The sequence below is a fragment of the Thamnophis sirtalis genome, unplaced genomic scaffold, assembly GCF_051295495.1.
Source record: "Thamnophis sirtalis isolate CommonGarterSnake01/CBP01778 unplaced genomic scaffold, rThaSir2_p1.2 scaffold_1, whole genome shotgun sequence".
NCBI classification, from domain to species: domain Eukaryota; kingdom Metazoa; phylum Chordata; class Lepidosauria; order Squamata; family Natricidae; genus Thamnophis; species Thamnophis sirtalis.
In genome coordinates, this window is record NW_028261381.1 from 164,513,166 (window position 1) to 164,540,435 (window position 27,270).

Sequence of the window (27,270 nt, forward strand, 5' to 3'; positions counted from 1 at the left end):
TGCTATGGGAGGGCTCTAGGAAAAAGGCACCATAGGATTGGCTATATTTTCCCAATAATCCCTCCCCTGCAAATTTTTTTCACTTTTAAACCCAGCCCTGTTTGAGTTTGTTCTTGCTCACATTGAACCCTAGTTTACCAACCTCTGTCTTGACTTATGTAGGTTGGGCAAACATGTTCTCTCTTTCTATTGGAGAGATATGTGCAGCGTAAATGCCACCACCAACCCCTGGGACATCAAATGATTCCCTAGGAAATCATTTGATAAGGCTGTGACACAACATTTCTTCTGGGGTTGAGTGAGTGGCTGCACACAAAGAATCAGGTGTCCTTTTTTCACCAGGCCGCTCCCTCTGTCATCATGCACCCCCCCAGGAAAAAAGCAAAGAGTAAAAGTAAGAAATGAGTGTTCTACGCACCATCGGACTTACCCCGAAATTGGAAGCGGCAAAACGGTCAGAGGCAGAGACATTGGTGGAGGCAGTGGTATGTGCATAATAAGCATTAATGTTGGCCAATAAAGTACTCATTACAGCAGGCACCCCTGGGCACATGTATTTTGAGGAAAGACAGGCAAAGTGCCTGCAGCATGGAAACACAGAGAAAAAGGAAACTTCAGGTTGTCTCTAAGCCGGAGGGAGGAACAGTTTGGGGTTGGTGGATGCAAATGGCATTTTAAGGAAATTTTGAGTTCACTGTTACAGACTTTGGGGTTCACGGTCACAAATAATTATCACTGTGCATTTAACTCTTTGAGGTAAGCCAGGTCAGGAAACAGATATCGCAAATATGGTATATTTTTATTATTATTATCTTTATCTATATATATGAAAATGGCTGTGTGTGTTTGTTTCAGCATAACTCTGGAACGCCTCGAGCAATTTCAACCAAACTTGGAACACACGTGACTTACTCTCTGGAAAAAAAATACTGTGGGGGTAAGATACCCCTAGCACCCCTCGGGGTGTATGTTCTGTTAAGATACAGCCTGTTGTGCCTTCAAATGGCTTCTACTCTACTGCTGTAAAATGGCTTCTACTGTACAGTGCAGTGGAGTTGCCATGGTAACAGCTTCACAGTACTCCACAAGGAGGCTCTCTCTGATAAGGGGGAAAATCCAACATTAGAAATTACATTAATGAAATTCCGGACATTTCCCCCCTTATAAATAAATACCCGGGCAACGCCGGGTTATCAGCTAGTAATATATAAAAACATAATCTTGGAAGCCGATCATTTTTTCCCTTTCCTCCCCATTGTACCAAAGGGAATCAAGATGCAGTCACATTTCTTTCTAATGTGCCTTTCCAGGCCTGGGCTTAATTTATATTTCACTAACTGCCACATTCTTTCTCCAAAATCACCTCTGTAGTTCTCTGCACTGGACTTACAACCACTGCTGGCATTGCTTTCTTTATATCTTTCTACTGTTTCTTAACTCACAATTTTTGATCTGCAAGATCCCTGTAGAACAGGGATGGGCAACTATGGCGCCTTTACAAGCTGCAGACTTCAACTCCCAGAATTCCTGAGCAAGCATGGCTCAAGAATTCTGGGAGTTGAAGTTCTCAGGTCATAAAGGGTAGAAGGACATCCAGCTAAATTGCAACCTGAGATTCTTTAATTAATGACTCTACATATGTTTGGTCACCATGCCCAAGTAATGATTCTCTATGTGCAAGACTTTTATCAACATTTTTTAAACAGGAAAGATGCAGAAGCCCTGCCTTGGAATCTCTGGAATTTTGAAGTTCTGAGATCCAAGATAAATACCATATTTTTCAGAATATAAGACGCACCTTTTTTCCTCAAAAAAGAGGCTGAAAATCTGGCTGCGTCTTATACATCTAATACAACATATTTTTTTTGGCCTCCCAAAGCCTCGCCTTTCACCAAAATGGCTGTGCATACCCTTATAGAGGCTTTCAGGGAGCTCCTGGGGGCTGGGGAGGGCAGAAATGAGCAAAAAATGGACTGTTTTTTGTCCACCCCCCAGCCCCCAGCAGCACTCTATAAGCCTCCATAAGGCTATGCATGCAATTTTTTTAACAAAAAACAGGCTCGTTTTCATGAAAAATTGACCATTTTTTGCTTTTTTTGCCCCCCTGGCCCCCCAGGAGCACTCTGCAACCCCCCCCCCCCCCCGGGCTACTCATGCCATTTATTTGAAAAAAAATTGGGCCATTTTGGGGAGGTTTGCAGAGTGTGAAAACTTTTTTTTCCCTTTCAGAAAGCTCTTTAGTTAGAGTGATTAATGGGAATTACATTGATCAAGTGCTGTGCCAGCAGAAACAAGTCTTTGGTGCTGCAGGTTGTCAGCAATTTCCTTCTCCAGCACATGGATAAATACACCTGGAAACATCTACCTACCTACCTACTTACTTACCTACCTACCTAATCTCTCTCCCTACCTACCTTATTTCTCTCTCCCTCTCTCTCCCTCTATCTACCTACCTACCTTTTTTTTCCAATTTGCCTCTTCAAAACCTTGGTGCATCTTATACTCCAGTGCGTCTTATACTCCGAAAAATACGGTATATAGTCTGTCCTGAATTACAGATACTCACGTCATAGCCTGATAGATGGACTCCACTCCGTATCTCATAGCAAACTCATCCACAATCTCCTGGGCAGTTTCATCAAAATATACTTTCCAAGCATCGTCTCCTTTTGCATCTGGGATTTTGACGACACCATTGTTTTGGATATCCGTCACAAAATGGAATAGGTTCTAAAAGCCATTTAGAGAAGGAATTAAATTAAATCAGAAGACTCCCATGACTGAGGAGGTCGAGAAAGGGGAGTGGTTTGCATCAGTGGTGGGTTTCCATTTTTTTACTACCAGTTCGCTCTTGCGGGCGCTTGACGCTTCTGTGCATGCACAGTGGGTGGGTGCGGAGCCTCCTACCACCGCCACTACCATTTTGCCCGATCCGGGTCGAACCGGGAGCAACCCACCTCTGGTTTGTATTGAGGTCAACAGAATGTTGCTATTATTATTTTTTTGTTCAATTTTTTTATTAATTTATCAAAATATTAAATACAAAGAAAAATGAAAATAAAGGGAAAGTAGGGAAAGAAAAAGGGAAGAGGAAATGTGTAGGATAAAGGGGGAAAGAAGGAAAAGCATTGACCTCCAACTCTTTTTAGCACAGTAGAATGTTAATAATATATGGGCATATTTTTTACTTTTGTGTAATACTGTAATACATAGTAGCCACTTCTATAACAACTAACCTATCTAACCAGCAAAACCCACCCAAAGTCAAAGTTCCTTTTTTTTCACCTCAAGCATAAAGTCCAGAAGTGGTTTCCAAGTAGAAACAAAGTTAGCTGTATTCTTTTATTTGATTAACGCAGTCATTTGGCCATCTTTGCTAATTCCATCAGTTTTTTCCAGCCACTCATACATTGTGGGAATTAAAGTATTAACTTTAACTAACGTTGATATTATCTTGAGAAAAACTCAGCAAAACCATTGCGCCTAGATAGGCATCATATCCATAAGTACACTTACTTTCCTTAGGAACAGAAATCATGTTTTATGGAATGAGATAGTGTTTTTGTTTTTTTTTAGCAAACACTTTTCAGGCTCTTTGGCAACTACTTCAAGTGGAACGGCTTGCCTTTAGAAGTTATTAGTGCTCCATCATTGGAAGCTTTTAAGAAAAGATTGATAGCAATTGGTCTAGAATAGTATATGGTCTCCTGCTTGACCAGGAGATTGGACTAGAACAGGGGTCTCCAATGTCTGGCCCACTACTGGGCTGTGTCCCATTCGGAACCTGGCTCCACTTATGTGAGCAGTGGCCACTCGCACTGGCAATCCCACTTGTGTGAGTGGTAAACGCTCTCACAAAGGGAACTGGTGCATTCACACACACCCACCTACTCCTCATACACCCCCCCCTCGTGTTAAGCCATGAAGCTGGAAAGGTTGGGGACTGTTGGACTAGGACCTCCAAGATCCTTTCCTAACAGCTTTCCTGTGATCCTCTGAGGAGGTAGGTCACTTGACTGTCTGTGGGGAGTCTGTGGCAGTTCAAATCTCACCAGGCTCAAGGTTGACTCAGCCTTCCATCCTTCCGAGGTGGGTAAAATGAAGACCCAAATTGTTGGGGGCAATAGGCTGACTGTGTAAACTGCTTAGAGGGGGCTGTAAAGCACTGTGAAGCAGTATATAAGTCTAAGTGCTATTGCTGTTGTTATTCAATTTCTATAGCTGCCCATTTCAGCCCAGTTGACTCTTATATTATGGTCTCATGAACTATTATCACTCTGGGAACGAACCATTACACTTTGGCCCAGTTCTATAGCAGGATGAGATGGCTCCCTGCACTTCCCAGTGTATTTGCATATAGGGCTGGGTCCTGTGCACCATACCACAAAAAGCAACCCTCTGAATTGCTATGTGCCTTTTCACTCACTTCATGAAGACAGGTGTACTGTACATGGTAAGGCGCCACTTTCTCCTCTCCTTTGATCTCCACACTAATGTGCAATCGGATAGCTCCGGATACAGCTGACTTATCTGTTCGCTTATCTGAAACAAATTAGGGATGAGGAGAGAGGATTGGTGTTACAGTTATTTATAAGATTGATGAGGGAAAGGGGGTGTTTATTGAAGTCTACATGAATATCCCAGAATAAGCAAGAATATAAAGAGTATAATGAGAAACCAGCTAGTTAAGACAACACAGCCTGATGCCTCTAAAAGGCCTATAAAAGAAATAACAGCAATAGTCGCCCCCCCCTTCCCTTGTAGATTTTAAGAGCAGTCAAACTGTTTCAAGCATTTATCCAGAGTTACTTTAGTTCCATCTTTGTCAAAGCAAATGATTCACTCCAACATTCTTCAGACTCAGAATTGTGAATTGTGAATTTTCTTACTGATCTGCTAGAGCTGATAAGTGTATGTGTGTGTGTGGGGTGTGTGTGTGTGTTTAAACTGCGAGACTGGACTCCTTGAGATTTTTATCTGGGAAGTCAATGGCCAACTACCAGATCTAGATTTTGTATGTCAGACTGAACATATTGCTAGTATAGAGACAATGAATATATCCAGGTCTCTTTTCTGAAGAAATGGTCTGCTTTCTTAGGACTTACGGATGCTTATGACTCATTGAGATGGAAAGCTGCCCATAAATACGTGTCCCTCTTGAGGCTGGATGACTGCTTACCCAGATTGTACCAGACATCCATTTCTCCACTCAGTGTCCGCACTTCAATGATCGTCTGACCCAGGAAGTCATCAGATTCCCTCTTGAAGCGTTGTTTTACCCTAGACTTGATGTCATCGTCTTCGTCCCATACCCGAACCTTAATTCGATCGGAGGAGTTATGACACTCACTGATCGTGGAGGAAGTTGGGAAAAGAGGTGAAGTAATAAATAAAAGCTGTCATTATGAGACCAGACATAGCTACTGAGGGAAGGGCAAGTGATTCAGTGACTCCTAGAACTACAGGAGACCTTGTAATTACTAAGCCCACTGCACATTTCCTTGCAAGATCTCTCTATCCTCAACATTAATTATATCCCTGCCACCCTCCCTCCCTCCATTTATTTTCATTTCTAACTCTGCATATTTTAGTATTTTAATAAATGTTTCCTTTAATTAAAAATCCACTTACATTATGGAATTATGTACATTATGAACTTACATTATTCATTAATTATCCAGGCAAATTATTAATTTCTAACTGTAAGTAGAATTTTTAATTAATCTTTAATTTTGGGGAAAACGGAGTAACTGAGGGGATACTCTGAGAGGATACTCTGGAGATCCACCAGCAGAGATGAAAAGGGTACTACTACAATTATCAATTATTCCTGTACTCTGTGGGCAGTGAGCCTTACACAAGCCTTCATTAAAGTAACTGGGAAGAGGGGAAAAAAATCAAAGGTCAAATTCTGGGAGTAGAAGGGAAATCTTCTTTCAATCTTCTCCCTTGAGAAAATTCGGGAATGTTTCTCTGCCACAGATATATAAAGCAATACCTAAACTGTCCATAATGTCTTGATACACAGGAATGACTCTTTCCAACAGCTGTTATTGCTAACTAAACATGTTTCAATTCCAGAAATAAGGTTGCAATCCCACATTTTTGGAAAAGCAGCTTTTTTAATTTCTGGGAGCCAAAAGAATCCTGACTCTACTTCTAAAATAATCTGGATTCTGAATATTTGGTGCCTGCAGGCTACAATAAATATATCTGAGGTGTGGAAGAATGAAGGCTGTAATAGCAATTAGCTTGTAATTTCTGTTTCTTGCCTAAAATCATGGGGTATGTTTTGTGGTTAGGAAGGGGACAAGAAAGATTTTGGCATTGAAATTTATCCTCTAGCTGCAAGAATATGGTCCACGGGGATCAAGTAAAAGATTTAGCTTGGAAGTGTAGAAGTCAGAGCTAAGCAATTCTCGGGTATCCACCTTGTGGGGAAAATCAGGTAGGAATCATAACCAGATAAACTAACTCTAGTTTACTATGTCTATGGAGAGTCTCAATCATTCAGGTCACGGTTGTCCCAAAGATGCTTTTTCCCAAAAGGCAACTGGGCTTTCTTGGGTTTTTATCTTTGAAAACATTTTGCTTCTCATCCAAGAAGCTTCTTCTGTTCTAACTGACTGGTGGGGGATGGATTTTATTGTAAAGCTACATTGACAGAATCTAGGTAAAGGTTCCTCTTGCACATATGTGCCAGTCGTTCCCAACTCCTGGGGGCAATGCTAATCTGCGTTTCAAAGCCGAAGAGCCAGCGCTGTCCGAAGATGTCGCTGTGGTCATGTGACCGGTATGACTAAACGCCAAAGGCGCAGGGAATGTTGTTACTTTCCCACCAAAGGTGGTCCCTACTTTTCTACTTGCATTTTTACATGCTTTCGAACTGCTAGGTTGGCAGAAGCTGGGGCAAGTAATGGGAGCTCACTCCATTACGAGGCGCTAGGGATTCGAACCACTGAACTGCCGACCTTTCTGATTGACCAGCTCAGCATCTTAGCCACTGAGCTACGGGGTCCCTTTGACAGAATCTTACAAGTCTGAAAAAACAATCCTTCCCCCCGTCTTCTTTCACCCCTAGAAACTAGGGATGGGTGTCTTCTTAGCTTCTTCCTCCACCCACTATCCAGTTGTGGGCTATGCTCTCTCTTATCCGACCATTCCCTTGACCGCGTCTCTTCCCTGTCTCTCAAAGTCTTTCCAACCTACCATTGCATCAGAACAATGTTTGGAATGGAAAGTAGAACATTGCTGAACATCTTGTATCTCTTTAGTCGCATCCTGATGCTGCTAAGGATATCAGATCCAACTAATGCAGGCTCTTAGCCTGCTGGTGTGAATTTGTGTGTTAGTTAAGGAGGTAGTGTAGCAGTCCCATCCAAATGCTTTAGAGAGACAGATGCTTTAGGATTCACTTACAAGTGGAAGTTTTCCTCCCAGACGGGGTTCAAATTTCCATAAATGGTTTTTGTTCTCTTTTTGGTCTTTCCAACCTGGACGGTTACATAGGGGTCACTGGAGCCCGTTTTATCCTTCGCCTGCAGGCCTTGCGCACAAACCACTACAAATACATAAGCCACACGCAAGTACCATGTTGATTAGGTGGAAGGATAGACATATACCAAAACACACACACACACAACAACAACAACAACAACAACAAAGGCAACACACGAACAAAGAAAACAAATGAAAAAAGTTAGGGTTAGATAATAGGCATAAAAAGAGCTTTAACATTAATTTTTCTTTTCTAGGTTGAATAGAATAAAAACAAAGCATATGCCTATTTGTGTGTGAAATGTTTTTTTTTTTAATGTATGCCTTCAGATCCAGCTATTTTTAAAAAAATGTATGCCTCCAGATCCAGCAAGTCCCTGCAATATTCTTGGCAAGATTTCAAAAGTGAGTTCCCATTGCCTGCCTCACAGGACTGGATGTCTATCCTAAAGTCATTTAGCTGGCTTCACGCAAAAGGTGGAACTAGAACTCACAATCTCCAGCTTTCTAGGCTTCTGCCTTAACCATACTGGCTCTTGTATGAAAGATGGCTAGCCCTAACTTATTGGTTTGATTCATGCATTACCCTTCAGATTAAACTGACCGTCAAGAACTTCAGGCAGCTAATTTTAAGATTAGTAGATGGAGATTTAGGATTAGGTAATTTAATTGAATTATTAATAGTGTGTTAAAGTATATTGTGAATTTAAAATACTAAGGATTAGAAATTGTGGGGATTTTGAGATATACTCCCCAGATTGATTAAATATTGTTAATATTTGGTGTTATTAGTAATACTACACATTTGGAATATTGAAGTTATTGGGGAATAATGAGTAATTTTTAAAATATTAAATAATAGTAATTTAATAAAGGATAACAAATACATAGCGTAAAGAAATGTTATCTATGTTTGAATGAATTAATAGAAAAAATTATAAAGGATTATGAAAAGAGAATAGTATTGTTGACGCTGGAAGATTAGGATTATATATTTGTATTATTATTGTCAACCTTGTTCAAAAAAGATTTGACCCAGTCAATACACTCTCCACAAAATATGTATGGAATTATTATACTAAAAAATAAAAACATATAATAATAAAAAAAGAACTTCAGGCAGCTGAAGCATTATTGAGCACTCTTCTTAAATAACACATCTCTTCCATCCCAAAATGTGAACAGGGAAAACAGCTTTATATGATTTTATGTCTTGACCCTCCTCAACCTGGACCAAAATCAATTACCGGTAAATATGGATTTCTCCACAATCATAATTGTCTCCAGAGATGGGGAGACACTTTACTCACCGGCTCAGGGTTGACTCAGCCTTCCATCCTTCCGAGGTGGGTAAAATGAGGACCCAGATTGTTGGGGGCAATATGCTGACTCTCTGTAAACCGCTTAGAGAGGGCTGAAAGCCCTATGAAGCGGTATATAAGTCTACTGCTATTGCTATTGCTACTCAAATTGATCTCAAACCTACAAATTAATTCAAGGACAATGGTCCTTTAGTATTTTCCTTTTTTAAAAATTGTCTCCTTTCTTTCTTTTCTTTTCTTTTCTTTTCTTTTCTTTGGCATTTTGTAACGCACTTTTATGAAAACCAAATAAAAAGCATACAAAAAAGTTGATGGGGAAGAAAGAAAGTACTCACCTAAATTCAAATACTAGTGAGGGGGAAATCTACACAAGGGTAGTATAAAAGAGAACATTACTTGTATAGATGAATACATTAAAAGTGCACCAAATAATGTTTAGAAAATAACACATTAGAAGGCATGCACTTCAAAAACTGAGGAAAATAAAGAGAACATCACATAGATGTGGAAATGGGGGCCAAAAATAAGTTGGAAGAATGAGAGTCGGAGCAAAACAAAACTTAATAGACTGCTTTGCTCTTACATATACCCCTGTATAGAATAAATCCAGAATATTTGTGGGTATGGGGTTATATTCATATTTTTGGTCATGTTTGTGTAGTGTATATTGGAGATGGTGACCCTTTGACAGCTGTATGCAACGAAATTTCATTTTAATGTATGCCAATGAGTATACAATTAAAGTGACAATAAAGTTGTAGTAAGTTCTAAGTTCAGAAAGTTATTGGAATGATACCTGTGATGCTGATCTTGGCCGACCATTTTGAAGTGCCATCCAAAACACTCTGCTTGACTGCCTTCATCTGCTGGGTATGGGTGGTCTTGGAGACCGCAAAGATCTCCTGGATCAACTCAAAGATTTCTGGTTTATTCCGCTCCCGGATCTTCATACGGTCTTTCAGCACCATAATAATATTCTGTGTGCGATCTTCTGCCCCATGTTTAGAACTTTTCTCTGCTGCCCCTGTGCACCAGAAGAAATATAATATTGATAATCTCACATGCACCAGAAGAAATATAGTATTGATAATCTCACATGCAACAATTGTGGTGACTATCATTATTGTTTATTATCTCTGCTGATAACAACACAGGTAGGCAAACTGTAAGACTCTAACTGGACTCCAAGAATTTCTCACTACTGGCCCCACATGCTAGGCGCTGAAGTTCAGATCATTGGAAATATCATAAGCTGTCTATCTGTATATGAGGAATCCCATTTCTTTGATTCATTTTGATAATGAATTGTATCATTTAACAAGAGGGAAAATAAATAACTGCATGCAGCAACTAAATAACTATGTAATGTATTTCAATTTGATTTTAATTTGAGGATTTCATCTCAGACTCTATTAGTGCTTTACAAATAGCTCCATCTTCTCTTTCCTTATGGTGATTGTTATATGCCATCAAATTTGTGTTGCCTTTTAGTGACTACGCAGATAGATTTCCTCCATGATGATCTGTCTCTAACCTGGTTCTTCAAGTCTTCCCATAGTACACCTATCACCATTGTAACCAAGTCTATCTAGCTTTCTATTGGTTATCCTTGTCTCCTTCCTTCCATCTTTCCCAACATTCAAACCTTCTCTAGAGAGCTGGATATTTACATACTGTATGTCCGAAGTAGAATAAATTGAGCGTAATCAGTGAGAATTCTGGGTTGATTTGTTGATGATCCATTTGTTTATTTCCTTGGCTGTTCTTTGTATTCTCAGATATTTTTCCCCAAAACACCAAAGCATCAATATTCTTTCTATCCTGTTTCTTCAAAGTCCAACTTTCATTTCTCTGTTGTGTCAAGTGAATATTATTATCTACCCTATTCTGATCTTTGTAAGTATAGACACATTGTAGCACCTGGATACCTCTTCCAAGTCAATCGTGGCATATTTCTTAACGCTTGTTCTTTTACTCTTGATGGTTGATCCTAAGTGGTGGGAGCTATCTATCTCTTCAATATCTTCACTATTAGTACTAAGACTAGTTGGTGTGCCTATGGTCATTAATTTGGCCTTCTTTACATTTTAGCCCCATTTTTTCATTGGGTTTCTTGACTTACTAGAACTTGCTAGATTATTAGAACTTACTGGTAACTAGTACTTACGGATCCTTTTGTCAGGCCTGCAGCCATATTTCTTTTGGATCTTTAGCCTGCCACACTTTCTATTATGCCTTTTTCTATTGTGGGAAAATGGGAGGGGGGATTGTAAGGAGTCACAGACTATGTAGCCAAAACAAAATTCCTTCTAGAAAGCCAAGGTCATCCTTTGTCTCTGCATCTCTGCACCTGACCGGAATTGGATGGGTTGAACTACCAGCATGGCAGTGGAAGATTGGACCATGTGATGGATTTGTAGCTGTGGGGCAAGATGTTGAACTTTCAACTAGGTGGGGAAAACCTGGAAGCTTTCAGATTCGGGTTTTCCCAGGTGTGCCAACATGGCTCTCTTAATAAATGGAACTTTGAGCAATACTTCGCCTTGGATTCTGATATACTTTTGAATCCTATTTGGAACCCTGACACCTTTGCATTTTTGATGCAAAATATTACCATCAGCTGCTGTCAAATTGTGGTGCTGGAGAAGACTCTTCAGAGTCCCTTGGACTGCAAGGAGATCAAATCAGTCAACTCTAAAGGAATCCTGACTTCTTTGGAAGGACAGATACTGAAGCTGAAGTTCAGATACTTTGGACACTAAATAAGAAGAGAGAACTCATTGGAAAAGATCCTGATGTTGGGAAAGACTAAAGGTAGAAGGAGACCAGGATAGCAGAGCATGAGATGGTTAGATAGTGTCATCGACACAATGAACATGAATTTGGCCAGACTCCGGGAGACAGGGGAGGACAGTGGAATCTGACATGCTAGAGCCGTGGTGGTGCAGTGGTTAGAATGCAGTACTGCAGGCTACTTCTGCTGACTGCCTGTTGCCAGCAGTTCAGCAATTGAAATCTCCCCAGCTCAAGGTTGACTCATCCTTCCATCCTTCCGAGATGAGTAAAAGGAAGACCCAGATTGTTGGGGGCAATAGGCTGACTCTGTAAAACTGCTTAGAGAGGGCTGTGAAGCACCATGAAATGGTACATAAGTCTAAGTACTATTGTTATTGTACTGTAAAGAGTTGGATATGACTTAGTAGTGAACGAACAACAACAATAAATTACCATCAGCATAGCGTACATTACTGGTATTTCTTCCCCAAATTTTGGTTTCAAACAACACCCTTCTCCTCCTGTCCCCATGCAAAACCACCATGCAAGGGGATCCTCACTTTGCAAGCAGTCGGCATTGAGCAGGTCTTGGCACTTTTCATGGCATTTCACTCCACACTCGGCACACCGCATTCCTTGGCGTGCAATGCCCCAGAGCAGGCCCTCACACTCATAACAATAGGTGGGAGTGGTGGCAGTCCACACTTCAAAATTATGGGGGGTTGTGCAAGAGATGGGATAGATTAAGGCTTGGAGGGTTTTCTTGTAAACATGGTTTTTCTGTGGGGGAAAAATAGTGAGAATACTGGTTGGAACAAGAAAGGCAAATGAGTTAGCTATCACTGTTTCTTGTCAATGGTGGCTAAATATGATGGGCCTTTCCATGCTTGCCCCGGCAACATCTTTTTCGCTGCTTGTCCCCAAGGTGTTGTCTTCCTCTTGTCCCCAGCCCATGAATGAGGCAGACTTCATTCATCCTTAGAGGTTCTAGTGTGAAATTAACATTTCCTCCCTTTTCTTGACTGTTCAAGAGTCAAACTCTTGACTTCAAGATTTGGCTATATTAAGGGGTGGGCTGCTGGGGGTTTGCACAGGTTCAGGCGATTCTCCAGCGAAGATTCTGCACAATTTGGCAAACCCCCAAATCCCACTCCTGGCTGGCCACTCCCACCCCTCCCTTCCCCACCCCTTCCAGGAGTCTCCACATTCATCATGGCAGGTAAGTGAAGGGCCCTCAGGGAGGCTCGGGGAAGGGAGGAAACGGGCCAACCAGAGGTTCCAGAAATCCAGAAACAGGCCTGTTTCCGGCTTCCGGAGAGCCTCTGGAGCATGGGAGGGGGGAGCAGTTTTCACCCACCCAGAGACTCAAGGAAAGCCCCCTGAGTCTGGGGAGAACGAAAAATGCTTTTCCCCCCCCCTGCCGTGGTGCAGGAGTGGGACTAGGCCACTCCCACCATGGTCATGGCCAGCCAGCATTGGGGCAGCAAACCGTTGCTGCAATTTTTGAAGCCCACCCCTGGCGATATTACTCTTATCTTTTCAATTCAACAGTAGGGAACATATTCTAGCAAGAGCCCTCTGTTACAACTATACTTCCTTGACATATGTTTTATGATCAGAAATATAGACTAGGCAATTTTTTTCCTCTTAGGGTCAAGCTTCTCTCAGACTGATCTTTTGGGGACCATTTGCTAATAGTGGGCAGAGCACTGTATACACAACAGGGGCAACTGGCTGACATCAATCCTCTTGCTTTCTGACACTCTCTTTCCCCACTGCTTGAGATTTCCTTTACTTTTCTTGTCCCAAAGTCCACCCAATAGGTCAGTAAGGCAGCTGCTTCATCTCCTGCCCTGGTTCTGTTTGACTTCAGTGGATAATTGTGCTTTCTTTGTGGAATGATCCATAAGATGGAAAAAGCAATGTTGTCTGGAATTGAAGCAAGGTCCCTCCCTATTATAACTTAAAGGTAAAGGTTCCCCTCGCACATATGTGCTAGTCATTCACAACTCTAGGGGGTGGTGCTCATCTCCGTTTCAAAGCTGAAGAGCCAGCGCTGCCCGAAGACATTTCCATGGCCATGTGGCTGGCATGACTAAATGCCAAAGGCGCACAGAATGCTGTTTACCTTCCCACCAAAAGTGGTCCCTATTTTTCTACTTGCATTTTTACATGCTTTTGAACTGCTAGGTTGGCAGAAGCTGGGACAAGTAATGGAGGCTTACTCCGTAACGCAGCACTAGGGATTCGAACTGCCGAACTACCGACCTTTCTGATCGACAAGCTCAACGTCTTAGCCACTGAGCCACACATCCCTGATATTATAACTTAGGAGGGGTCTAATATGCATTCACCCGGGACTTTTAATGTTGAGCTGTTTTGTGTTACAGGTTTAATGTTTATTGTTTGATGTTTTATATTTCTTGTTTCTAACACAATTTTATTGTACTTCTATAAGCCAACCAGAGCTGTTAAGCAAATGCTCACGATATCCATTTCCTAAATGTTCTAAGTAAATAATTAAAAGGCAGTTGTAACACTTACTAGCTCTTCATTGTTTAAAGTGCTTGATGCAAGTGCTGACGTAATACCAGCTTTCCTGGACTGGACTAAGGACTGTGGGAAGAAACATAAAGAATAATTAAATCAAAGTAATACAGACTGTACACATTCTTTTTCATGAATGATCCAGATGGATCTTCATAGCTGCTATTTGCTTTAGAGGCAAATAGAATGTTTGTAAACAAAGCCCTACATTTTATATTTTTTTAAAAAAGTCTTAGGGGTCAAAATTCACAACGAATTTTGAATCCAAACTAACAAACTAGAAGAAGACAAACTAGCAGTCATCCCTAAATTTTAGTAGAAGTGGAAATTGAGAATGCATTTACAAAGAATAAATATTGAAAAAGGAATAATACTCACCATCGCCTGTAAAGTATTGGAGGATGGAAAAGCACAAGGAGAGGAAAGAAGTTAATATGATGCAAAAAATAATGATCAGACTTTCTTCCAGACCATCCCCATGATAAGCAAAATGGCACAATATCCTTTAAAGATTTGGGGGGGCTCCTAATTCTTTTCCTATTTCAGAAATAGGGGGCCAGTAGTTCTGGCTTGTATGCCTAAGGAATTCCTAATGGTTTGTCTCTCATTGACTTCAGCTAATGGAGTTCATTGAAATGGCGTGACTTGGAATTCAAAAACAGCCTTAAATCCACAAGCTTCCATTCCATTCCAATATCTATTAAAATCCATTTTCTCCTATCTTGGGTTCTCCAAAGGTGGTGAGACTTCAGAAGTTTCAACACATTTGAAGGTCATCGTGTTGAGGAGAACCCTATGAGTTTTTAACTTGGTTTTAGACTTCCTGTCCATATTCCCACTTAATCCTACCCTACCTTCTCCAGTCAACAACATCAGCACTCTTTCACTGTGTCCCTTAGTGACTTGGTGGCAAAACAATTCCTACAAACTCATCAAATTCCCGGAGGATAAATAAATAATGCCTATTATGTCATAATACATTACTTCGTGTCAAAAGTATACTGTCCATAATACGTAAGACTATCTATAAGCAACTAGCTGTTCAAGGTGCTGTTCCAACCCACACGCCGAAGTTTGGTACTTGTAAATAAGACACTGACTTCAGCATCCTCCCTCCCTTTATTGCAAAAGACACAAAAGAAGCTGCATTATCAAAGAGAAGGAGCAGAAGCCCAGGCAGAAGACAGACAAAGGAAGGACAATAAAATCCAGATGTTGCAAGCAGGAAGTTAGTAAGAGACAGGCAAGCAAAGGTGCAGGGGTGAAGGGAATCAAACCTGTAGGTGATGGTGATTTATATCATACCAGAACTTAGCTTTCAAGGATTCCTTTAACTTTTAAGTTAAAACCTACTTGAAACTAATTTTTTTTCATGTTTTTTCTATAAAACTATAATTCCTGAACTTTGTATTGTGACTTGTGAAGCATCCCATCTAGGCTTTCTAGTACCTTTGAGAGGCCTCAGAAGATAACAAGTCTTGGGAACTATAGTTCTGCTTAGGATGTGGAATTAGGAATTCTATCAGGCTTTCTGTTTATACCTAGACATAATTCCAAGGTTCCTTGATGACATTTGATCACTCTGTTCATTCTCCAACTAAGAAGCTTTGTTGTCTGAAGAACTTTCGAGCTCTTCACAATCACATATGTAAGTTTAGTATAAATATAAAGCAATAATTTCCAGAAAATGAAGTTGCTCAAGAAAACATTAGGAAGGCCTGGATGTCCCAGATCGACATTCCAAGGACTTTTTCCCACTGAATTAGTCACTCTAATAATAGTTTTTATCAACTTCTTGATGAAAACTTTCAGGATTTGCAAATTTGGGACATAGAAATTTTAACATGCTGTACACAAGACTGTAGCCCCCAGAATTTCTTGAGTGCAGAAGTTAGCAAAGGGAAGCAACTAGGCAGAAAGATTTTAGGTGCCGTACACTATACAAATTGCTTGTTCACACATCTTAGAAAGGAGTGATATCACAAAGCTTCCCACAAGGGACCACCAAAATTGAACTTTCAAGGAAGAAACTGAGAATGATGTTAGGAAATCTCTAGGCACATTTCATGATCTCCAACTATTAATAGGTCTCTTTGTTAGAGTTGGGTTAGTTAGCAAAGCTAAAAGAAAGACAAGTTATTGTCTTTTATATATATATAAATTGGTTCTATTTCTAGTATATCAAATATTGCCTATGTCATTTCTCCCAGTATCCTTCAGATATTTTGGATTACAATTCAAATCATCCTTGCCTGGGAATGATGAGAGTTGTAGTCCAAACAGTTGGGGGATCACATGATGGAAAGTCGACCTGAGTTTCTTGTTGTTCTCCGGGCTGAAACTGAGGAATTGCTTAACACTGTCCCACAAGGCAAGCTGTGTCACTGCATGTTCTCCATTCAGAATTAACTACCTCCAGACTGGTTGCTGGTTTCTCTTGGTCTCCTTTCCTGAGGAATCAGGAAACACATACAGGGTTTCCTGCTTTAATAGCACAATGTTGAGCAACAATATTAATCTGAGCTTTGTTAGTTTTGGTTTTCTGAATATGCTCTTTTTCTAGCTACCCAGCTTGCCAAACACGACAAACCCTCTGTAATTGAAGCAATAATTCCTTTATTAGGAGTGCCAGCAGCCGTGGCAAAAAGTTTCTCTTTCAGGCAGGGAGATGAATAGGCTGTCACACCCATTCATCTCGGTCCCCTGTCTTTTATCCCCAGAGCTAAGGTGGGGCTTTGCTAGCAGCAATGGCTCCTTCTTCACAAGGATTGGCCCACAGATTTCCACTGCTCTCCTCTCCTCTGCCTTCTGTGCATCAGGCACTGGACACAACTATTCCTCCTCTTCCTCATTAGCCACCTCCAGACTGGGGGCTGTTGACTCTCCATCTGAGGGCTGACGGACGGCCCAGGCTCCACCACTGTCTGTCTGTCTGTCTGTCTGTCTGTCTGTCTCTCTCTCTCTCTCTCTCTCTCTCTCTGCCAGCTCCATTCCCTCTTCCCCCTCAGAGCTCTCAGGTTGCCTTGATGCTGACCCTGACTCCCACGCCTCCTCCTCTTCCTCTGATTCGGTTGCTGGAGAGGCTGGCGGCTGACAGGCCACAACAACTGAGTAAAGCACATGGTGATCATATGGCAGAGGACACTATTATCCTCTCTTCTTTCTGGATCTGCTGGGAGCCTAACCTAGTTCATTTATCTACCACTGAAGTATGGTTGCTTTTGGCTAACAAATATATCTTCCTAATATTCTCTACTCTAAAATCTTAGTCCTGCCAAGGCAGTTTACCTGAAGAATCTCCTCCAAAGGTAAGTTCTCACTGAACTATGCCTTCTCCAAAAGGCTGATGGTTAGGGAATTTATCAATAAGGGAAGCATACAAGGAAAAGTGCAAGAAATGCAGTGGGTTCAAAACATGTTGAAGGGTAGACCTCGCACAACAGGAAGGGTTGTATCTTGGGAATAGTGAGGTTTGGGAGTGTGGTTTTAGGAGGAAGGAGGCAAAACTGGGAAATTAAAATGCAGGAAGACATTTGGTGTTCCATGTTGGATAAGGATGTTGTTAAATCAGGCATTTGCAACTGGTGGTTATTGGGATCCTGGGTTCAGGGGAAGAGGAATCCTGGGTGGGTGGGTGGGTTTCTCCCTTTCACCTCGTTCTCACCAGATCGCTGATCACTAGCGGAAGAGATTTACGTCCAGCCTTAATGTCGGGCATGCTGTTAATGCAGCGCAGAAACTTTACTGCGGCTCCCCTGAGAGAGAATGCACCCACAACAGCATCAGCAAGCAGAAGATGGAAGAGAAATAAAACAAGCTTTATTAGCGAAGCGAAGCAGAGGCAACTGAATAAGATGCGGCGCACACTGGAGCCAGAGTAATGGAGGATGTGATCTTTCCTTCCCTGCCAATTCTGTTTTCAGGTGTTGCTATGAGCTACATTTTAGGGCAGAAAGGGGATCATCACAAAAATTGATCATTATTTACTTGTTTTCCTCTAGGCCTCTGGATTTTGAAAGAATTAAAAATTATTCTTCATTATAATTTGAGAACTGGTGCAATGCAGTTGCTAGAGACACATTTCTACGGCAAGATTGTAGAAGAGATCTCGCTGTGGCCAACTCGCCATGGCAACTCGCCGCGGGACAATTCACCGCCGCACAAGAGTTACACTAATATTGAAGAAATAGTGGAATAGAATCATTAAAGAAAGGATACCACAGGAGGGACAGAATGAAATGTGAATGACAAACATTAAAATATTTTAAAATTATTTTAAATAATGAAATTGAATTGTTGAATTGTCCCGCAATGAGTTCGCCATGGCGATTTGGCTGCAATGAGTTGTCCCATTCCCCCATGAGAGGCAGCATCTGGTTGTTTTAATCTAACTGGGAAATTAAGCAGGGTTGGACCTGGCTAGTACTTGGATGGGAGACTTCAGAAAATCCAAGAGCAGTAGCCTTGATAAGAAGCAAAAAAAAACCAAAAAATAAAAAGCCAATAAATTTTTTGTATTGCCACAATATGACTGTGCCTATGAAGCAGCCAATCTGGATTTGAAGAAACCTCAATCAATCGCAGCAAATTTAAAATATGTGGGCTTTAAGATACGTTAATACCTATGAAATATCTGTTAATATTTATTAAGTATCTGTTAATAATTATTAAATATGTCTCCATGATGGCTAGGGAAATTCTAAGAGTTGATCTACTTATCATAATGTTGCCAAGGTTAAGAAACATTGTCTATATTGAATTATTGTATTCCAAATAGGATTTAGCCAAAGGCTATGTTGCTGCTGCTAGATTCAACTTTGAAGCAGTGGGTACCCTTGGGACTACAGTCTTACTCATCCAAATACTTTCTTGATTCCAACCCAAAATCTCACAAAGGCTTTAGAAACAGGGGTGGGCTTCTGAGGCTTCGCAGGGGTTCGGGAGAACCTCTAGCTAAGATTCTGTGCAGTTTGGAGAACCTCCAAAGCCCACTCCTGGCTGGCCTCGCCCTGCCGACCCCTCCCCTCCCAGGAGTCCCCACATGGCCCATTTTGGATGCAGGTAAGTGCAGGGTGTGCACAGAGTCTTGGGGAAGGCAAAAAATGAGAGGAAGTTCGGTTAAAAAAAACGGGCCTCCAGAGTCTGGGGAGTCCATTTTTGCCCTCCTGGAGGCTCGAGGAAAGCCTCCGGAGCCCCGGGAGGGCAAAAACATCACCCTCTGCCATGGTGCAAGAGGCCAACTAGGCCACACCCACCATGGCCAGGCCCACCCAGCAACCGGGCAGATAACCCCTTGCTAAAATTTTTGAAGCCCAGCCCTGTTTAGAGGGTATCAGGCTTGGGATGGCTGATACGTGGTATTTTTTATTTTGCAAATGAGTATGTGCATCCATCTCTCTATATAAAGAGAGAGATCTTACCAATGTAGTCAACCCCTGTCTTCCTTCCCATCGCTCCCCTCTCTCAACACGGGAAGCGGGACCCCAATGAGATCAAACAGTCAAATGAGGCTACTTAAGACAATTACGGTTTCAGGAGAATTAGCACCAGGGCATTTTTTTTTCTCAATTCACTGCCTCAGCCAAGGAGTACACCAGATCTCAAATTACAAAATACTGAATTCAAAGACTTCAGTCTATGAGGTCACATTTATCCTTCCATTAGCTGGCTCCAGAGACACATTCAGTGGAATTCCTGCTGTTCCAGAGCAGATAAAGCCAGTAGCTGCTGGAGAGAAAGAAAAGAGAAAAGAAAGATGTTAGAAGAAGAAACCTCACCAAATCGCTAACTAGGGGTATGGGTTTTCTTTTGCGAATGTCAGGCATACTATCAATTATGATCAACCCGCCACCAGGCCTGGAGAAGAGACAAAAACAGTCAGATCATACAAGAGGACAGGTGAAGGAAGGGTGGAGGAAATCTGAAACAAGGTTAGGATAGGGAAGCAGAGAAGGGAGAGGAAGGGGAGGAATCAAAAGATGAGGCAGGGGAAGTATTTGGATAGGCACATGCACAAGGCTGAGCATTGCCCTGGAGGTCTCTAGGTTTATTCTGTACTTGGAAGAGGATGGGGTGGGGGGAGAGAATTCGGATATTGTCCTTTGTCAGATGAGGGACTTCCTTATGGGAGTGTGGTAATACAAGGGCTGATTTTAAAGACCCTTAAGCATAGAGGGCAACATCATTTTCCAAGGCCCAACATCTCTTTCTTTTTTACGTCTTGTCAAACCAAAATTCAAAAGAGTACAAAACCTTATACCAGTTGCCAAAGACAGGAGAATGGTGCCCTTTTCCGAAATAACTTTGGGCTGTCATGGGTCTACTGTAAAAAAAAATATTGACTTGCAAGTATCGAGCGGTAAGAATAGGAGGAATCTCAATTCAAATCCTTCTGTTCCAAAGTAAAAATCATGATGTCATCTTTCAGAGAAGTTATTTCCCCATTTTGGAGGCCAGGTCTGGACTGGCACATATACTGTAGATACTTTAGTAGTTACACATTTGATGGTGAATGCCACAGTTGAACGAGATGTGAATCTATTCTTTTGAGTGTGTGTGTCTGTGTGTGTCTGTGTGTGCGTGCATGTATGTACGTACGTACGTACATACATACATACATATACTGGTCTTTTCCCATGTAAGATTGAGATTGTCTTGGCAATGTTTCGGCGAGGTTTCACTCGCCATCCTTAGGCAACGTTGCCAAGACAATCTCAATCTTACACGGGAAAAGACCTCAATACAACAAGACCAGCATACCTAGACCTGTGAAAATCTGTGTGTGTGTGTGTGTGTGTGTGTGTACGTACACATCTACACACAGACTGTATTGATATCCCATATACAAAGCTTCCTATGATCCTGAATTTGGAGGGGTTTGTTTGGGGTTGAGAGCTGTAAGGCTCAAATCTGGGACATCAAATTGAGCGAATTTTATCAGCAGGAATAAAAAGAAATTGCCTTCCCTTCCCATGTGTCAGAACATAAGAACAGCAGGATAATCAGACCAAGGGCTGTCTAGTCTAGTGTCCTGATTCAAATAATGGACAACAATCAGATACTTCCTGCGTGGTCCCAGGTTCTCTGGCTGGAGTTTCTCCAAGCATTTCTTCATCTGGAGGTTTATGATTCAACAGGATAATTATTTGTGCATGATTTGGTCCAAGGACCTTTTGAAAACAGCTTTAAGTCTGGTAGACCCTCAAATTATTGGCTACCAATCACTGGCCATTACTGTCTGTGATTGGTAGACCCTCAAATTATTGATGGATTATTTGAAAAAGGAATTCTATTGTCTATTTATTGTCAAACAAATTGACAATATCATTAGTCATGGGAGAAGGAAAAAATATTCTTTTTCTATACCCTGCATAGTTTAATACATATTCATAATACTACGTGCCTAATTTAATCATATTCTTTTAATTAGAGGTTAATTTTTAATTTCTTTTCAATGTTTAAAATGCATTGTGCCCAAGTTGAAAGAACCAAGAAATTAAATTTTACTGCTCAGGATTTTGAACAATTACAGTTTGGGTTTTTTGTTTTTTTAAATCTGTCTTCTGCTATTGAAATCCTGCCATTTTAACTTCAGAAGGAAAATGCAAAAGTCTTGCTAAATGTAGGGCCATAAATTGTACTAAATGCTTTCACATTTGTCAAATCCTGCCAAGAACTAACTGTTATTGAGTGCCATCTGTTAGATCTAATGTGATTTTTAACTGCTGGATGTCAATTCTTGTAATAAGTACTGAGCATTACAGTAATGTCATCTATGAAATACTGTCAAATAAGGAGATCTGCATACTCGATCTGATTAAATGGAAGCCATTCAAAACAAACCGTCTGTCAAAAAACAATTGTTATGTTCTGCAAGATTACTTTTTACAGCTATCTGCCATCTGAATGTGCAGATGAGACGTGGTTGCTGATGGCTTTGTGGGACAGGACATTTTCCCCCTCTTTAATAATACAAAAGATCTATTAATCCTTCTTGTCTCCATCAGTAGTGAATCAGGGAGGAAGTGCATAAATATGGGAAGGGGAATTGAGTGGCTGCTTCTCAACATGGAAGTAAAGTCATGGAAGATAGAATCATAGAGTTGAGAGGGACCTTGGAGGTCTTCTAATCCAACCCCCTGCTTATACCTTCCTAGACAAATGGTTGTCTAATCTCATCTTGAAAACTTCTAGCGATGTTCTTTAGTACCTACTTGGATGGGGGAAATGTTGGGAACAACCTGAAATTAGAACAGAACCTCCAAAAATGGCAATCTACAAGTCATCCGAAGAATATTTCCATTTCACCCCCTTCTCCAGGACTGGAACTCACCCGCCTTTAAACCAGAGGGATTTTGATTCGCCTTCGCCTCGAGCCTGAAAAACAGAAAATGATGAATTTAGCTGAGATTCTGCTGTGACTTGTTGCAACCAAATATTCTGGACTACGAGTCTTCTTTTTTTTTTTTGTGAACCAATGTGTTCTTGTTGTTAATGTTCCAAGTAATACATCCTGTTCAATAAGAACTTTGAGGCAAACTAGTTCCTCAAAGAACATTTTTATTAGGACATATCAAATTGGCAAACTCCTGGTGGAAATGCTCTAAGTTGGCACTGTTCCCCCCCCCCCCCCAATTAAAAGTAAAATTTCATCACTTCCCCCCAGAGTCTCAGTCACATGTTCCAAGCAACATAAAAGCCAGTTGCCAGCGATAAACTTTGGCTATAATATACATCTGGAAAAATGGCAAGAATTATGGGAAAGGAATAGGAAAATAACATTGGCAATACCGCATAAAGAAAACTTATATAAAATGTTTTATAGGTGGCATCTCCCACCCCCGAGACTAGCCAAAATGTTTAGCACCAAATTGTTGGAAATGTGATTATGAATCAGGCACGTACTACCATATATGGTGGTTGTGCCAAAAAACAAAAGAATATTGGAGGAATATTCAAAGGTGGCTATTTGGTATTTGGTATTTATTAGTATTTATAGGCCGCCCTTTTCCCTGAGGGGACTCAGGGCGGCTTACATAAAATGGGGAAGGGAGGGTACAGACAATAGACACAAAACAATACATAAAAGTAAAAAATAGTAAACAACATTCATTCATCATTCGGGTGGGGACAGATTATCTTTATCCCCAGGCCTGACGGGGTAGCTGATAGAGATAACCGAAGAGAAAATAGAATTCAAACCAGAACTATTTCTTTTGGGAATCATAAATGACAAACATAACAAGAGGGTAATCTACTTAATAATACACATTATTATGGCAGAAAGAATGGTCTTTGCCCAAAACTGGAAAAACAGGGAAATTCCACAAGAGGAATTAATTAGGAAAATTTTGATGTGCTAAAATGGATAAATTGACGTGGGAATTGAAGAACAAAGACGAATAAGAATATTATAAGATCTTGGATAAATTTTATCAATAGTTGGAACAAAAAAGGAAAGACCCAAAATAAGCAATGACTAAGGTTTATAGAATGGAGATTAGAATTATGTATGAAATCAAAACAGTGAAAATGTATAAGTCAAGAACAAAGCAACATGGATGGAAATACAATATCCTTATATTTGCAAATACTGAATAGACCAATTGTAAATAAGCGTGGTGGTTATAATATTTAACTTTATAATCTAGTATGTATGGCAAAGACATTGCCAGGACGGTTACACTGTGCCCAATGTTTTAATGTGTATTAAAAAAAAACATTTTATTTTTTAAAAAAGCATAAAGGCCAGTTACTAGATGACCTCAGTCTCCAGCCTACAAACACCTACATGAACGTCCTTGATTCCCAGGAATTTTATTTAGGCTACAACACCACAGCTAATCTCTACAATACCCTTTGCTCCAGGCTGGGTCAGCTCTGAAGCAGTGAGAAAAGAAACCTCCCTAGAAACTACAAAAAAGAAAATGGCCATAGTTCAACCAACTTTAGGGTTGACAGTTATTGCTATTAGTAGTAGTACCCTGTTTCTCCAAAAACAAGACAGGGTCTTATTTTCTTTTGACTCTCGAAATAAGTTCTTGGCCTTATTTTCGGGGAGGTCTTATTATTTTTTAGACCCAAGAGGCAGTGAGTATGGTCACCTCATGGCTGCTGCTGTGTTGCAATAGTTTAAGGAGGGCTTATTTTCAGGAGAGGGTTTATTTTAGCGCATACTCTCAAAAGTCGGATTGGGCTTATTATCCGGGAAACAGGGTAGTAGTAGTAGTAGTAGCAGCAGCAGTAGTAATAGTAGTAGTTTGGATCAAAATGGTCCATCTGGTAGCACACTTTGTAATAAATATAATAAATATGGTATGTTGAAGCATAATCTTCATAATGCAGATTTATTCCCAGTTATGGGGAATCATATACATATAACTAAGGTCACATTGAAGCCGCAAATCTACACATTATATCTGAGAGTGAGTCCTATTCAACACAATGGCATGTATTTTGGAGGAGACATGCATGATTATGCTAGTAAATATATGATTTGCATACCTAATTTTATGCATCATTGGCTTTCAGAAAAGAGAGATTTTCTTTTACCTGTTCTTATATTTTATTCTCTTAATCCAATATCTCTCAGTTCTGTTAAATTAAAAGAATTTCTAAAATTAATTTTGGAATTAATTAATTAACTATTTGGAATTAATTAATTAATTAACTAATTAATTAACTGGATTTCCAGTTCTTCACTTCCTCTACCTCAGTGATTCTCAACTTCAGCAACTTTAAGATGTGTGGACTTCAACTCCCAGAATTCCCCAGCCAATTGACAACATCCATACATCTTAAAATTCCTGAGATAAAGAACACTGTTCTACATAGTGGCGGCACAGTGGTTAGAATGCAGTACTGCAAACTACTTCTGCTGACTGCTGGCTGCAGTTCAGGAGTTCAATTCTCACTGGCTCAAGGTTGACTCAGTCTTCCATCCTTCCGACTCCGAGGTGGGTAAAATGAGGACCCAGATTGTTGGGGGCAATAGGCTGACTCTGTAAACCGCTTAGAGAGGGCTGTAAAAGCACTGTGAAGGGGTATAGAAGTCTTATTGCTATTGCTATTGTCATTCACCATATTATGTATGGACATTGATAAAACTGCACTGATATATAGATGGATTATAATATATTTTTCCATGAAGAGTCTTTTTGTGCGATGTTTTACTGAAGTATGCAAGATCCCCCTGAGACTCTGAAAACACACTAAAACAATCGCGACTGAAGCATAAATCTAATTAAATTTGAAGCCCATTATTAATATACACCATACAGAAAGAATCATGCTATCAAGCATCCATGTAGCTTTTTGCATTACTGATCACTGGGTTTCTTTTGATATTGATAATGTCAGAGGTGGGTTCCTACTAGTTCGCACCTATTCGGTAGAACCGGTTCATCAAATCTACCGAACCGGTTAGAAGAGGTTCCACCAGTGGACCCGGAAAGCAGGCCACACCTACAGAAGAGGTTCCAAAATTTTTTGAAACCCACCACTGGTCCTTGGATATGATTATTCTACACTATCATGCTCATATTTATAAAACTCAGTGCCTCTGTGAAAGGTAAGGATGACTACTGCGTTTGTGATGCAATCAGAACATTGTGTGTGTTGAAGTTGTTTTAACGCAAACCAAAGATGCCTTTTAAAAAACAAGTTTACATCATATTCTTATGCATGCCAGTGCTGTGTGTGAGGTAATTTAAGGTGGTTCTGACAAGTGTCGTCGGCATCTTCATATCCGGTCACATGGGAGCAAGCCACTCCCATCCAGTCACATGGGCGGCAAGCCACTCCCACAAAGGAGGCCACACCCACAGAGTAGGTTTGAACAATTTTTGAAACCCACCACTGGATAATGTGTGCATGAAATAAAAATGAACTGAAGCAAACTGCCACTACAGTATTTGTTGTCTATAAGAATCTGAAGATTTAAAAAGTGATTATACTGGAGAATTCTTAATTTACCTGTTCTGTTTTAAAAACAGAACCAGACAATTCAAAATGGCAAAAGCCATAGAGAACTTTAGAAAAAACAACAATTGAAATAGGTTTTATCTGAAGCATATTCAATAGGAAGAGTAAAATGATGGAGTTTTTTTCACAATTCATTGATTTAAGCTTAGATTGTACCTTTTTCACTAGAAATAATGACCAGGATGGAGAGTAGTATATGTAGGCCTGGACTTAAAACCAAAATTGGGACCAGAATTTCTGTTGCTAAGCAAGGTGGTTGCTAAGTGATTTGTGCCCAATTTTATGACCTTTGTGCCACAGTTGTTAAGCAAATGATTGTAGTTACTAAACAAATCATTGGTCATTAAGTGAATCTGGCTTCCTCATTGTCTTTGCTTGTTGGCTGAGAAAGTTGCAATGAACTCAGGCTGCTGCAACTGTCATTAATACATGCCGGTTGCCAAGTACTCAGGTCTTGAGCACACAACTGTGGAGATGCTACAATGGTTGTAAGAAGGAGGATTAGTTGTAAGTGACCTTTTAAATGACATTGCAACTTTGAATGCTTTCTAAATGAATGGTTGTAAGTCAAGGACTATCTGTATCAAAAACTCTTATCCGCATATCAAACAAATCACGTTTCCCAAAGATGGAGGTCCGATAGGTCCGAGTCGAAACGGGCACTTTTGACAGCATGCACCAAGGAGTATATTCGGACCTTAAGAACAACAAAAAGAACATACATTGCCTCCTTGGTAGCGTCCGCCGAGTCCCGCCCAGCCGCCCTGTTTAGGATAACCCGCTCCCTCCTAAATAGGAGGGAGACGGGGGACTCCTTACAGGGTAAGGCTGAGGAGTATGTCCAGTTCTTGGCGGACAAAGTTGCCCGGTTTCGAGCGGACCTAGACTCCACCCCAGTAGATCCAGCCGAGACACAAGGAGAAAACTTGGCAAACCATCTCTGGGTTGAGTTTCAGGAAGTTGCCTCTGGGGATGTGGACAAGGCTATGCGAGCTGTGAGTGCCTCCACCTGCATACTGGACCCGTGTCCCTCCTGGCTGGTTGCCAACAGCAGTGAGGTGACACGAGGCTGGATCCAGGCGGTTGTTACTGCATCTCTTCGGGAGGGGTACTTTCCCACCGCGCTTAAGACAGCGGTGGTAAGACC

At 40.8% G+C, this 27,270-nt stretch overlaps 1 protein-coding gene across 1 annotated transcript in view; it reads right to left on the minus strand.

The window, feature by feature from the left end:
- UNC13A (unc-13 homolog A) overlaps positions 1-27,270 on the minus strand; it is a 167,104-nt gene that overhangs the window by 63,718 nt on the left and 76,116 nt on the right. The window contains exons 13-22 of the mRNA XM_087702672.1: positions 22,474-22,517; positions 19,919-19,997; positions 14,139-14,210; positions 12,155-12,374; positions 9,616-9,843; positions 7,420-7,561; positions 5,180-5,349; positions 4,427-4,542; positions 2,567-2,730; positions 431-581 (exon numbers count right to left, since the gene is read on the minus strand). Coding sequence (XP_087558798.1) covers positions 431-581; positions 2,567-2,730; positions 4,427-4,542; positions 5,180-5,349; positions 7,420-7,561; positions 9,616-9,843; positions 12,155-12,374; positions 14,139-14,210; positions 19,919-19,997; positions 22,474-22,517 — 1,386 coding nt within the window. The remainder of the gene's footprint in view (positions 1-430; positions 582-2,566; positions 2,731-4,426; positions 4,543-5,179; positions 5,350-7,419; positions 7,562-9,615; positions 9,844-12,154; positions 12,375-14,138; positions 14,211-19,918; positions 19,998-22,473; positions 22,518-27,270) is intronic.